Source organism: Macrobrachium rosenbergii, chromosome 50 (genome assembly GCF_040412425.1).
Source record: "Macrobrachium rosenbergii isolate ZJJX-2024 chromosome 50, ASM4041242v1, whole genome shotgun sequence".
In the NCBI taxonomy this organism is placed as follows: domain Eukaryota; kingdom Metazoa; phylum Arthropoda; class Malacostraca; order Decapoda; family Palaemonidae; genus Macrobrachium; species Macrobrachium rosenbergii.
In genome coordinates, this window is record NC_089790.1 from 10,742,654 (window position 1) to 10,756,345 (window position 13,692).

The 13,692-nt window shown below is 33.3% G+C and overlaps 1 protein-coding gene across 42 annotated transcripts in view; it reads left to right on the top strand.

Annotated features, from left to right (window-relative positions):
* Positions 1-13,692, top strand: part of Cadps (calcium-dependent secretion activator 1) — a 760,773-nt gene that overhangs the window by 637,576 nt on the left and 109,505 nt on the right. For 26 of the 42 annotated variants that reach the window (XM_067093725.1, XM_067093755.1, XM_067093754.1 and 23 more), the window contains 6 exons: positions 2,970-2,984; positions 4,976-5,005; positions 6,907-6,957; positions 9,503-9,604; positions 9,709-9,772; positions 11,495-11,618. In XM_067093725.1, the coding sequence (XP_066949826.1) occupies positions 2,970-2,984; positions 4,976-5,005; positions 6,907-6,957; positions 9,503-9,604; positions 9,709-9,772; positions 11,495-11,618 (386 nt within the window). The remainder of the gene's footprint in view (positions 1-2,969; positions 2,985-4,975; positions 5,006-6,906; positions 6,958-9,502; positions 9,605-9,708; positions 9,773-11,494; positions 11,619-13,692) is intronic. The other 16 variants (XM_067093764.1, XM_067093767.1, XM_067093744.1 and 13 more) reach the window with 3 other exon arrangements.

Below are 13,692 nucleotides of genomic sequence, written 5' to 3' on the forward strand. Positions count from 1 at the left end.
CAAAAAAATGGCTTGTCTATAAAAATTTTATTTTGGCTATGTAGAGCCTCTTGCCAGTAGTAATATTTGCTCGAGAAATGTTGTAGGCTTGGAACAATAATCCACCTCAATCTTCAAGGGTCTAGCTGATTATGGGTCTAGGAGAGGAGGATGTTGGAAAGAATGTTATCTTCTTTTATCAGTTTTGGATGCAAGTTTTAATTTTTACTTGCAGTTAAACAGCTATGTTTTTAAAAACTATAATTGTTCTCCATAATTAGCAATAGGAGAATATCCAGGTGTATAATGTGTTCATTTGTACATACATAGTTTCATTTTAGATCCACAAGTCTCTGAAACATTCTATTCTTATTTCACTAATTTTCATTTTCTTATTTGATCTGTCTGCTTTTGGTACTGATTTGTGCTGTTGTGAAGCCAGGTTATTCTCTTGTTCCTGCACTGTGGTTGTTTTGTATATGAATGAAGGTGTTTTGATAACTACAAGTAATTTAGTTCCCATGATCTTGTTTCATCTTATCCATTTAGCCAGATAAAACTACTTTATAATACTGTACTTTAATAATTGTCCCCGTTTCTATTACCGTATTCTTCTTTTGTTGTTCCATTGTACCATTTGTTGGGTTATGAGTCATTTTGGTGCCCTAATTTGGTGCAATTAAACTGATTGACAGTACTCTATTACTTTCCCTTAAGCTTCTGTTTCTTATTAGCTGGTTTAACTAACAAGAAGCCCCTTCATTTAGGTTTTTGGTGCTACAGTATTGTAATTTTTCATAGGTATTATGAAGTGAGAACATATTACATCAGTGAGGGACTTGGAGTGAGCAATCCCAACTTTCCCTGGCTCATGGTGTCCATATTTGGAATTATTGTGCATAGCATAGATATATATATTCTATATTTTTTCATTAAGAAAAAACAAATTTTACAAATTATTTAATTATTTCTCATACAACTTTCTTTCCTGTTTTCTTCAGAGTAGCCCTTGATGTATCGATGCATCTTTCCAAATATTTCTTCCTATTTTAGAATGCACCCTGGAATTATGTTCTGCTGGATGGTGTGCAGATCTCATGGGAGATTGTCAGTCATCTGTATTTTATTTAAAATCAGAAACTTTTCTGTTGAATTTTAACCTCAGGAACAAAAAGAAAAAAAAAAGGTCTGCAGTGACCAAATATTCAAAGCTAAGGATTATAATTCTTTTTATTTGTCACCATTGCTGGATATTGAGTAAGATGTGGGTAAATGTATTGTTGAAGCTTCCAGTCTTGCTTGTTCAGACCTTAGTCCACTCCCTTTGTACGTCCTCCCCAGTGCTTCAGGACCCCCAGGCAAAGCTTGTTTTGTACTGTCTGACCATAAGAAACGAACTTGTGATGAACAGCACCCTGTCATTAAAGAGCATTTAGAGTCCCTAAACAGTTTAGTAACTATAATGTGCTAAGTTTGGTCAGACGATATAAGATACAGAAGAGAACTTTTCACATGATCTATGCACTGTCAGTCAGTATGCATTCTACAGTGTGTTCCACAATAAGAAAAAATGTTGGAAATCCGTGTATCAGCAATGTAGGGGCATTTTCTGAAAGAGGCAAATAAGACTAAATTGTATGTATAGCGATAAACAAGGTTTTTTAAAGCTTGTTTTCTTCTTGGACAGACCTTGTATCTTACCAAATATGGTATCCTAAACCATTAACACTGTTTTTCCTGAATTTGAAGAATTAATCCCTAGTATTTTATCATTACCCAGGAGGATTACTTTTACTTTTCAACTTGATAAAGTAAGTTAGTAACTCAAATCACCTCTCCTTTTGTGAGGCTCCAGCAGCGTACACTTTTCTTTTTTTAAGTGTTCCTTGGTATTGGCTGCCTGTCTCTATTAATGCCAGATGTTTAAAAAATGTAAATAGTAATGTTATTGATTTGTGTTTTTTGTATTGTAAGGGTTGCAGACTAGGTCTGGTCTGCAAATAAAAATAGTTTTATTCCTCAAGTTACTTTGTTAGTTTTTCATTGTAGGTATCATTGTTAGGTTACTTTAATTATTTTTCATCATAGACATCATTGTTAACTGTTATTTAGTGATCCTCTGTAATTGTTGGTAGAATTCCTTTGTGGTCTTAAGGTACCTCTTCATGTTTTATACATGGTATTGAATGGAGAAAATATATGGTATATGGAAGTAATATAAGGGGAATATGCACAATTGGTGTTTAATATGATAGTTTATTGTTCACATGCTCTGTGATTTTTTTAAATTTATGATAGAGCTGTTACATAGTCATTGCCTTGTGCAAATTCTCCAAGAATTTTATCTAAAACCATGACTGCTGTAATTATCTGAACAATGTTTATGCTCTACCCGTAGCATATATACTTCATCTGTTTTTAAATAGCTTCATTGCTTTATTACTTCTATCATAGAACTAAGTGCAGTTATTATTTTATTTTTACACTGATGAAAGGTTAGTTTTCTTTATTATTATTATTATTATTTATTAGTATTATATCTTGAATTTCCTTGCTATTATTATTATTCTTATTATTATTATTGCTGTTGTTGTTGTTATGTTGTTGATTTTAAAATGATAAGTACTATACCTTATTGATATATATTTTAGGTTTTATATGTAATTTTAGTATGTACAGTACTTTAGATTTTCTTATATTTTTCCTACTAATAACCTCATTTGTCTTTTTATGCTAAATCAGTGGCACTTAGAGCAAACCTTGAATTTATATGTACTCAAAGTTACTATTACATTATCTTTAGTAGATGTTAAACTCAATAGCTTTTGTTCTTGTATCAGCATACAAGTCATATTACTAATTGTACATAGTGTAAAGTGTCTCTATATCTAATAAGGCTTTCTAGAGAGTGCTGCTCTATGCGTTGGATTGTGTTTTCTTCTTTTGTATATTTTAACTGATGAAAGCTTGTGTGTTTTTTTTTATGACAGACACCATACTACAAGGTATGTCTGAGAAACAATTCTTGTAGAGTAGTTAAGTCAAGGTAAAATTTTATATTTCAGTAAATTCACTGAAAAATAATTAAGAACTATGAATTATTACCTTGATTTCTTTAAAGGATTTGAGTAAAGTAATTATAATTTCATAAAGATATTATTTTAAATGGATTATGTGCAGTGTTAAATCATTTTCAATTTTTAAGATTATTGGTGTGAAATTTTAAAACTGTAGAAGTATTCATTTTTATCAACTATAGAAACCATATTTTGTAATAGAGATGAACTTCCTGAATTAATGAAAGTTCAGAGGAAGTAGACTTTTATGTGTGTGTGTGTGATTGATATATTTATGAGAATTTTGAGTTCAGTGTTTTTCTTGTGCCGTGTGATTTATGAATAGTTCAACACTTTAGTTTCATGTGTGTCTGAGGGTGTCCTTTAGAATAATTACTGAAAATATATTAGGCATTTTTATCTTTATTCAGTTGGGTTTAGATTTGATTGTAAGTTATCATATGAGGTTTTATCTCAGCATGTATATAGTAATGTACTGGCTTTATTTAAAGTAATACTATGATCTTAGAACTAGGTGTGAAAAATGGATAGAGTATTTCAGTTTTAATTGGTGAAATAATTAACTAAACTTTTGTTATATTACTTTTTAATATATAAATATTTGAATAGCTCATTGATATTGAGAGGACAGCATTTAGTTGTAGGATAAAAGTGTGTCAAAACAAGAATGATTTGCCTACCCATTTTCAGTTGTTATTCAGAACCGAAGTCGAAACTGAAGAAGAGAATAATGAACAAATTTTTTTTTTTAGATCTGATTTGTGAATTGAGGACTGTTGATTGGGATTATGTTTGCAAGAATGCTGTTTAGTTTGACTCTATGAAGGATTGAGTGTATGGATAAAAGTGTGTGTTGTGATTTGCAGATACAATACAACTAGTCATTGCTCCTTGAGTTTTAGATTAATCTCTAGGGATAATGTCCTCTATTTGAATTTTAGGTACAGTGCTTCCACTTTTACCATACAAAAGAGTCACTTTTCCTTTTATTTAATTTTTTATAAAAAAATTTTGTTTTAGTCTTGTACCAGATTGTTGTTATAGTTTCTTAAAGATTTACCCCTTAGTAATTGTTGGTAACATATATCTGGTGGGTTAAAATGAAAACTTTTAGTTGGTAAAATGACAAGTAGGCTGTATGGATTTAATTTCTTTTATACTTTTAGTGGCTTGTTTGTCTCATCCACAGAGATAGGTTAGGAGTGTTTTTTATGTTTATTTGCTCCTTTAATTTAATCAAAAATTAATTATTGAATGTGAAGTTAGAAGTCCTTGCTTCGTTAGGAAAAATTGATAGGTTTTTGTGTTCCCTTATCATTTTTGTGAGTGTGAAGAGTAATTGCTAAGTTTCCTCCTGCCCTGAGCATAAATTCTATTCATGACTTATTTACCCAATTTTATATTCTCCTTTCATTGTAAATATGTAAAGTAATAAGCTGTATATATGTCAGCCCTCAAGTAATGAAACCTATCCTAATGAGTGTCGGAGTGATGTCACTGTTATCTCTAAATTCCAGGGAGAAAGTGTGTGTGTAAAATTAGGAGTGTGTATATAATGTATAAAATGTTTTTCAAGAGAGGATGGTTTTGAGCATGACATGTGTTATGTTTTAACTGTGTGCATGTTTACCTTTTGTGTGTGTCAGCTTGTGTTTTTGATAGGCTTCGGAATCCTTTCAACTTTTATTAATCATGACTGTATTTGCATGTGTGTATATGGTAGTGGCATACATTTATGATGTGTGTGTGTGTTCATTTATAACAGGCTTTGTTGACTGAGTTCTATATGTTCTAGGAGTAGAATGGTGAGTGGGTGATTTATCATTTGTTAGCATTATGTTTTAATTTTAAATAATCAGTCAAGTATCTTTGGGCTGTGACTGCTAATTCAGCCATTTTCCCCCTGTTGCCCCACACAGCCCCGCCGAAGATGGGACATTGACAGTAGGGTTAGTTACACACACACACTTGTCACCTACATTTCATCTATGCCTCTTAATCCTTATTATCTCATAACTTATTCATTTATGCTTATGACCAAAACATTTTGCTATTGTTCTTTCTAGTCATTAGATTCTTGCATGTGCAAAAGATATTTTTTGATATTTAAAACTCCTGCTCCTATCAAAAGCAAAAAAACATGATTAAGTTTATGTTAACAAAAGGTTTAAGGGGCTTAGATTGGATGGCTACTATGTGCTGTGTTTGGATTACCTCGGCCAGTATCTCACAAAACCCCCTTTGTTGTCTTTTACCTGCACTGACCCTCCTTGACCTTAATTTCCTGCCCTCCAACATCCTGGTGGCAGTAAATATTGCATCTATAGTACAGATGTAAAGAATATGAGCAGATTATAAGGCTAGTGCTGACCACTTATGGTCATATTCAAAATGAGTACTGTATTGGCATTTTCAAGCTTGTAAATGGCTGTGTTCGCATGGCATAGCTCTTCCAGCTCATATTTCCGAACATGTGAAGCCTAATAGATATGCAATCCTGGAAGTCACACATTATCCCATTGACTGTTTTTTATAACAGTAACTTTGTTTCTCTGTTTTTTTGCATCTTTGTGGTTATGACAAAACAACTTTGTGTGTATCTTCAAGGTGACTTTTGTGACCTAAACACAGCAGTATAGGAGTTCATATTTCTAGGGATGAGGATTGTTCTATTTTAGGAGACGGAATTTTGTGCTCATATTTAATATAGTGACTGATGATGCTGGAATGTTTTGGAGTTTGAGTAAATAGTGACTGATTTTAAGGAACTGTTGTTGAGTCTTTGAGTAAAATGTGGGGAGCAGTTTTGTTGTAAGAAATACTACCTGTGAGTGTTTGGGTGATATACCTAACAATTTGTTGAATGAAAATCAAGACCGCTCCAAAGCTGTGATGTCATGTTAATCAATAATGGTTTTCTGTCATGTGTTTTGTTACTAACCACTGAGATGTTAAAGATATGTGATATTAATCATAAGTGTTCCCTTGCTACTCTTCGCACTTATTGGCTGTAGATGGGAAGCGTACTATGTCATGTACAGTTGTATATGTGTTGTAAGATGTATACACAATGTGGCCAACAGGACGTGCCACCAGGTAGATGCCCATTTAAAACAGCCTATAATAGTTACTTATTGGTATTGTAATTTTCAAGAAGCATATAAAGTAGAGTAATTACCATATAGTTTTATCACAGTAATCATTACTTGATAGTTATTTAGTAGTAATGGTAATGGATATTTATTTACCAAATCTTAAAATATATTAAGATTTTCACATTATAGATGTTCAGATTTGATAATTACATTTACAAGAATGCTGTTTCATTACAATGCATCAGATATGGTGTAATAATGCTACATGTACCTTGAGAAATTTTATTTATATTCTAGATTGAAAAGATGTTTTGTTATGCAATCTGGAGCTCTACAAAAGTGAATTGTTGGCATATTTTTTCTAAGAAAGAAGGCTTCTTGTTTTGTATTAAGCATTATTTTTGCTAGAATTTCAGCATTCAGTGGTCATGATCATATGGAATCTTAGAGATTCCGTACAATATTGCTACAACCTCTTGTTATGTGCTTATGAATTTGCTACTCCTGCAGGACCAAGGAGACCATTGACTTGTGGAAACTGTTTTAAGACTTTAAACTGTATTATATATATTTATTTATTCATTTATTAATTTTACTCTGCCCTATATTACTGATTTACTGAATTTAGTACAGTAATGTAAGATTGAAAAATATTCTGAATTTATGCAGAGAGTTGATATTTTTTGTGATCTATATCTTGAAACAGGGAATCTTGTTAAGTTCTCATCTGACAATATTGTATCTTTTATCCATAGCCAAGAACAAACCCAAGGCCAAATAGCCCCTAACGTTCCATTTCCAACAAGGTTTGTCACATAAAATGTAGCCTAGAAGATTGATTATTATGGTAACTTACATAGAACAGTTTTTCTTCTTAATATAGATGCTAGATATACACAAACACAGTTTGGGTTTGCATTGCCATTTGGGGTGAAAATAGAATGCAAATTATTTGGATACGTTTCTCTTTATTGAAATCACAGTTACAGAAAATGTTATGCCTTGTTTTTATTATGCATTTCTCTATTCTTTGACTTTTCCAGTATGACTGTAACTTGAAATGTGTATTCAGTACAATAATCGAAGTAATATTTTAGTATAGAATTTTATCTAAAAGATATTTGTTCGGGCTTTATATTATTGTTTAACTTATGCAGTGAACTGCTTGTGAAGTCCAGTAGTTAGTTACTGATTAGCATTATGCTAATGTTGAACTACATACAGAAATGTAGTACATATTGCTATCGTAGATGTATGGAAAAGTAGTCACCATTCCAAGTTACTGCATACTTAAAACAACTGGGCATTTTTCAAGCATCTTGAACATTTGCATGTTGGTATGAAGTCCTGATCCTCCTCAGAAGGTACCATTTAATAATTAATTTTCAATTTAAATTACACCATTATAAGTTTTATGAAGGTTGGTTGCTCTTACCCTGTATCAGGTTTATCTGTATAATTTTCATCTTATTTTATTTTTTCACTGATCAGATAATATCGCATTGCCCTGTTTTAAGTAGGTTCTTTTTATTTAGTGGTATTTCTGTAGATATGAAATAGAGTTCTTATATATGTATATATATAAATATATATACATTTAATCTTCATAGAAAATAACTTCTTATTTCTCTCATGATAGTTAATGAAACTTTTACAAGGAAAACTTGTAACAACTACCCTGTAGAATAATAATAATATGAAAAAGCAGCCATTTCTCTCTATGCTAATTTTATGAATATCACCAAATGATACCGGTCTTCTCAATAGGAAAGGTAAAAGGTCTAGTTGTTGAGAGACTTATGAGTCTCACATACTCCCGTGATCCTGTGCCTGTGTTCAGCCCCATCCTCCAAAATTCCTTTTTCCCTAACATTATCCAGGCATGATAAGAAAAAAGTTCTACCACACCACAAAAGAAATCTCCACAAGACCACACTCAGATTACTGGAGGTGCTGTGGAATTGATTGGTGATTATGATGTAGCCCATTGTATTCTTTGTTTCTTTTATCTTCGTGGGGTACATTGATTTCTTTTGTGATAGTGGGTGGGCATAGGCTCGGTCTGTGGGCTAAGCCAGTCCTGCTGGGCGTCGCCGTTCCCCCGACTCCATGGACAGAAGATCGGGTGGTTTGTTACAATGCGGTGACGCCTCTTGTTATGGTGATTATCGTATGACAAAGGGTGGTGGGTCAACACCTCAGAGACAAGGTCACTCACCTAACCCAATATAAGCACTGCAGACACATTTAGACGATTACTGTAAATTAGGTTACCCCAAGCAGTCCTGTTCACAAAAGTAGCAAGCCTTATATCATGTAGTTTTCACCACAACTAAGGGACATCCAATTGGATTTCTTCTAGAAAAACTGTGGATGTTGATAGAGGTGATGATTATGTATAGTACACAGTGATTAGATCATTAAATGAATCATATTAAGAATATAAGTCACTGCGTACTGGCTCTGCTGATGTGATTGGGATTTCTGCCAGATGCTGTGCTTGATTTTTTCATTTGATTTTAGTCATCTTTGGATGCACTAGAAAGTCATCAATATGGAGTCTGATGCTTTGCAAAATACACAGTTGCATGGCAGGGTTACAGCAAGGTGCATCTGTCATGTCCACATTGTTTCAGTGACTCATTTTCTGCTTGATGCATCCCTATATACATTCAGTATATTGTGCAACACATAGGTTAAGGTTATAAATATATTGCAGTTACAAATAGAGTGCTCTACACAGCAGTACTGTATATTAGCAGCACAGTAAGGTTAGTTAAGATTTATTGCTTTAGATATGTCATATATTAATTATTTCCTTCTGATAAGTATAGTAGAAATTACAGTATTTGTAAATATCCTGCAATAGTTAAAGAAATTGTCTTTTTCACTTTGCGGTGTTAACTGAGAGTTTTAACTCTTAATTAAATTTTCAGAAGCAGCATCTTATATCCACTGCATTTTTGCTGTACATTATTTCCTTTGGCAGTACTATATCTCATCTGTAATGCAGTTTATGTTCAGATTTAAATTACTTTTATATTTCAAAATAATCTCAGTTGTCCCATTTATTGAAATAAATTCCATGTGCTTGAGAAATTTCTTCCTTACAGTACTATTTATTGATTTTTTTAATTATATTTCATAATATCTAAGTACAGAGAAACTGAACCTTTGGAAAATAATAAGATTTTTTTCAGTAACCTCTCGATAATGGAAATAGCAATTCATAAACATCATTCTCTTATATTTTTGTGGGTGATCTCACTTAACAGTATTTTCTGTTGCTGTTTTCAATCCTATTTAGTACCTAAATTGTGGACATAGTGTTAATTAATTTTTTTTGTGCAGACCTGATGGCGTGGGTACCGTCCTGGCAGAAGAAAAGGAGCGCTTCCAAAATATCAAGGATAGGTTAAGGGTCCTACTTGAACACCAAATTACTAATTTTATGTAAGTTGTTTAAAACAACTATGTTGATGACATTGTATACAAAAATGAATATCTGTTCTTTAGAGTTTTGAGTATCAGATTTTAACAGATATCCTTTTCAACAGGTATTGCTTCCCATTTGGTCGGCCAGAAGGTGCCCTTAAAGCCACTTTGTCCTTATTAGAGCGAGTAAGATATGAAACTTTTGTTTTGTTTTGATAATTCAAACAATGCTTTTTTCTCTCTTTATTACAAAGTTACTGCTTTACTAGATATAAACTATTTAATATTTGGAATGTTATAATAGAGCACTTTCCCGTACACTTAATAAATCATTTCTTCTAGACTTCAAGCACCTTGTCAATGGGTGGGAGCTTCAGAGGGCAGCTACTAGATCTGACTCATAATGTAGCCCTAATCACTTGCCCTAAACTGAATTTGGTAGACACACTCACATTATTCCTATTCTATTTCCCTTTCTTCTGTATTCTATTTCTCTTTCTTCTATCAGAATGGGCCCTTCGTTTACAATACAAGTATGTATTCAAGCATTGTTTGGAATACTCTTTAAATGTAAACGGTGAATATGGTTAGCATGCCAGAGATGGATGGTATGCCTTCTCAAGAATGAAACTTGAATATCTAATGTGCCAAAGTGAGGGGAAAATTTTAGTCTCAACCCATGGCCCAAGTTCTGGTTCAGATATTGACAGGCTGAGTGTTCTTAATTTACCAAGGGTATTGCATATATCACAAGTAGTATCCTTAGGTTAGCCTGGTGAGCAATTTTCATGTTTCCTCTAATTGTGGCCCCAAGGTGGTGGGAATTGACCTAATATTTCATTGTAGTAAGGCAAGTAAATTCAGTCTCTCTAAAATTATTGATGCCAAGGACTTGGAATTAGATTTGGCTATGAAGACCCCCTAAATTGCAGTGAACATTACAATTATGCAAGCCTGAAATTTCATTAGAACCCTTTGAAGTGAAAAAAATGGGGAGAAGAATGTTATGACGAGATCCAAAGTCAATTCTGTTTTACCCAATTTTTGAGATTACATTCCAGGTTTCTAACATTGAAGACAAAGAAATATATCCTCATTAAAATTAAATTTTGCCCAAACAGTAAGAAAATAATTTTAAATTAAACAAATTGAAGACATAAGTGTGTTTTTATAAAACAAAAGGCATTTTTCAATATAAACCTATTAATTGTAAGTTGCTATACTTCCTGCGAAAGAATCCCAGATGCACCAACCTGTACTATTCAAGAAAGAAAAGCCCCACTTTACATGCTCAGACCTTTATAAAACGCTTCACTTATTCTTCTACAGCCCAGAAAATTCCAGATAAAAGTGAGGGTAAGGGAGGACATGTGCTTTGATTAATGTGTTGATATTGGAAAATGAGTTTTAAGTTATTTTGTAATTGTAATGAAAACTGGTTCATGTACTGACCCCTTAAATTTGAACTAGAAATTTTAGGAGTTACCAGACATTGGGGACTTGCTTTGAACATAATGAACTCTGGATCTGGAGGAACGAAAGGAACCCCTCATGGAAGATTTTCTTTTTCCTGCCACCGTCAGAGTTTTTGCATAACCTTAACTCCTGGTATATCTTTGATGCTTGCAACAACAAGCTGGTTAGAGTTAAATAGAGCAAATCATGAAGTGCCTGTGACCTGTCACAACCTGCCAGGACCTGACTTTTGGGAGAGAGCATCACCAAAACTTTTACCAGAACACCTTAATCTCTGTCTTACAGTCCTTTTGAGTTGATTCCTTTGAAATAGATTATTAGACACCTGATAGACTCTGTCTCTCCTTACTGGTCTTCTTTAAATTTCTCTCTCCGATGAATCTAGATTAGCCAGCAGCCCATGGTTTTACTAAATAAGATTTTTTTCCACAGGTACTCATGAAAGATATTGTTACGCCTGTACCACCAGAAGAGGTGAGGGGCATGATCAAAAAGTGCCTAGAAAATGCTGCTCTCCTTAATTACACTCGTCTATCTGCTGAGACCAAAATTGAAGGTAATCATGTTGCGTGGTTTTCTACTGCTTTTTTGGAAACTCTCTCTCTCTCTCTCTCTCTCTCTCTCTCTCTCTCTCTCTCTCTCTCTCTCTCTCTCTCTCTCTCTCTCTCTCTCTCTTCTCTGGTTTGTCTCTTCATAATCTTTTTTTTTTTCAAAGTAACATTAATAGTTAGTCACTGTACCCAAGTATTATGGTGGTGGATTTTATAATTAAAGTACAGTACCCCTCATCTTAACAAAAAAGTTCCTAGGTATATCTGACCACATTTGCTCAGACATAAATAATTCCCCTAAACTAATAGCTAGGAAGTGTTTACCTTTTTCCTGTCTCATTTTCTCTCCCTTCTTGTGTATGATCGACACTGTATTGCTGAACCAGGCATGAAAGAAGGTGATTTTGGACAGCATGGCACCTCTTCCAGAGAGTTTTAAGTACCTGACATGTTATTCATAAAAGAATCACAGAAAACTTTTACAAACAGACAATGCCACAGATTATGAATATGGAAGCCAGTATTACTACTTGAGCATTTTGCAAATGTGGAGATAGGAAAAGATGATTCACAGCTGATCCCACACTAGTACACTGAACATATACAGTAGGATGATTCACAGCTGATCCCACATTATTACATTGAACATATACAGTATTAATACTGGTCAAGATTCCTTGTTCTTGCTGCTGAATAAGAAGTCCTGTCCACAGTTCTAGAGAGATAATTTAGACTGCAAAAATGAGTGAATGGTCAATTAAAGGAACCACAAAAACACAACCCAGATTTTTCAAAATATCTAAGAAACCCAAGATGTGAAAGTAACATTTACTTGATTAACTACACCCAGGGAATGGTATTATCATCTCACAGTAAAGAGGATGATGAGTTATGAGACAAACATTTACCTTTACTTTTGGTCCCATATAGACTTGGTAATAAGCCCCTACCCCCCATAAGTGCAGATTTACAGAAGTTATTGCACCCTGCATGATACAGTAGAATAAAACATGGGTTTATTAAAAGTAAGACATATATAAAATCATTATTAAAGTATAACGTAATACATTTAAAATTTCTCTTATCTCTCTTTCTTTAAAAAAAAACACTCGGTAATTGCCATCCTTTCCCCTGCTTCCTACTTCATTTGATGAAATTGATGATGATGGATTTACAGTGTCTACACAGTGAGATAAAAACATAGTGAATGATGTGGGTGTTGTGATGAATAGCACTGGGCTGTGAGTCTCAATATAAGAAAGGAAGGATCATTTGCTTAGAGTGATCTTGGAATGCCCAACCATGATCCAAGAAGTTAATGGAATTCTTTCTGGGATTTTCTATTGGGATATCAGGAGCAGTTGTGGTTGATAGTTTCTTTCTTAGGGTCTCTTATGAGAAACATTGTTGTGATAGGAAGCTGTTTTCTTCCATTTTCATTTCTTCAAAGAGCTATTGAAGAAATTTGTTGTAACCAGTGGTGATTTTTTCACTGTTCCATCCGAGGATTTACATTTATTCTGCTTCTTTTTCATCTTTGTCACCTGTTAATGATATAATAAATTCTTCAAGTTATAAATAAATTCTTCAAGTTGTAGGTGTGAGGCATTAGAAAGCAGTGACCTAAATCATATTCTCATCACAGTAATAGGATTATTAGTCCCTGAATCAAAAGTTTCTAGGGATTTCTTACTTTTGTCACATACTTTTTTTTCCATTCTTTGTCTGGTCATGATCAATCCTGTTTGATGAACCCCGTCAAGCATTGATTATGATTTGTTTACTCTTATAAAGCACTTTATAAGACTTGTGCATTTTAACATTTGTTTCCAGTATTAGATTGTATTACTGAAATATGAGTGTTTATATATTACTTGTATGTGTACCTGTTTCATAGGAAACATAGCAAGTTTTATTTTGTTCCAGGATTGATAAAATTTACTATTATACAGTAATGCTATTACTAGTATCAGTATTTTCATAGAGCATATATACAACTGGCTACTACATTAGAAAACTTGAAGTGAAATGAGGTGATAAGATCATCTTTTAGCATGTGAGCTGTTTAGACTTGTTACG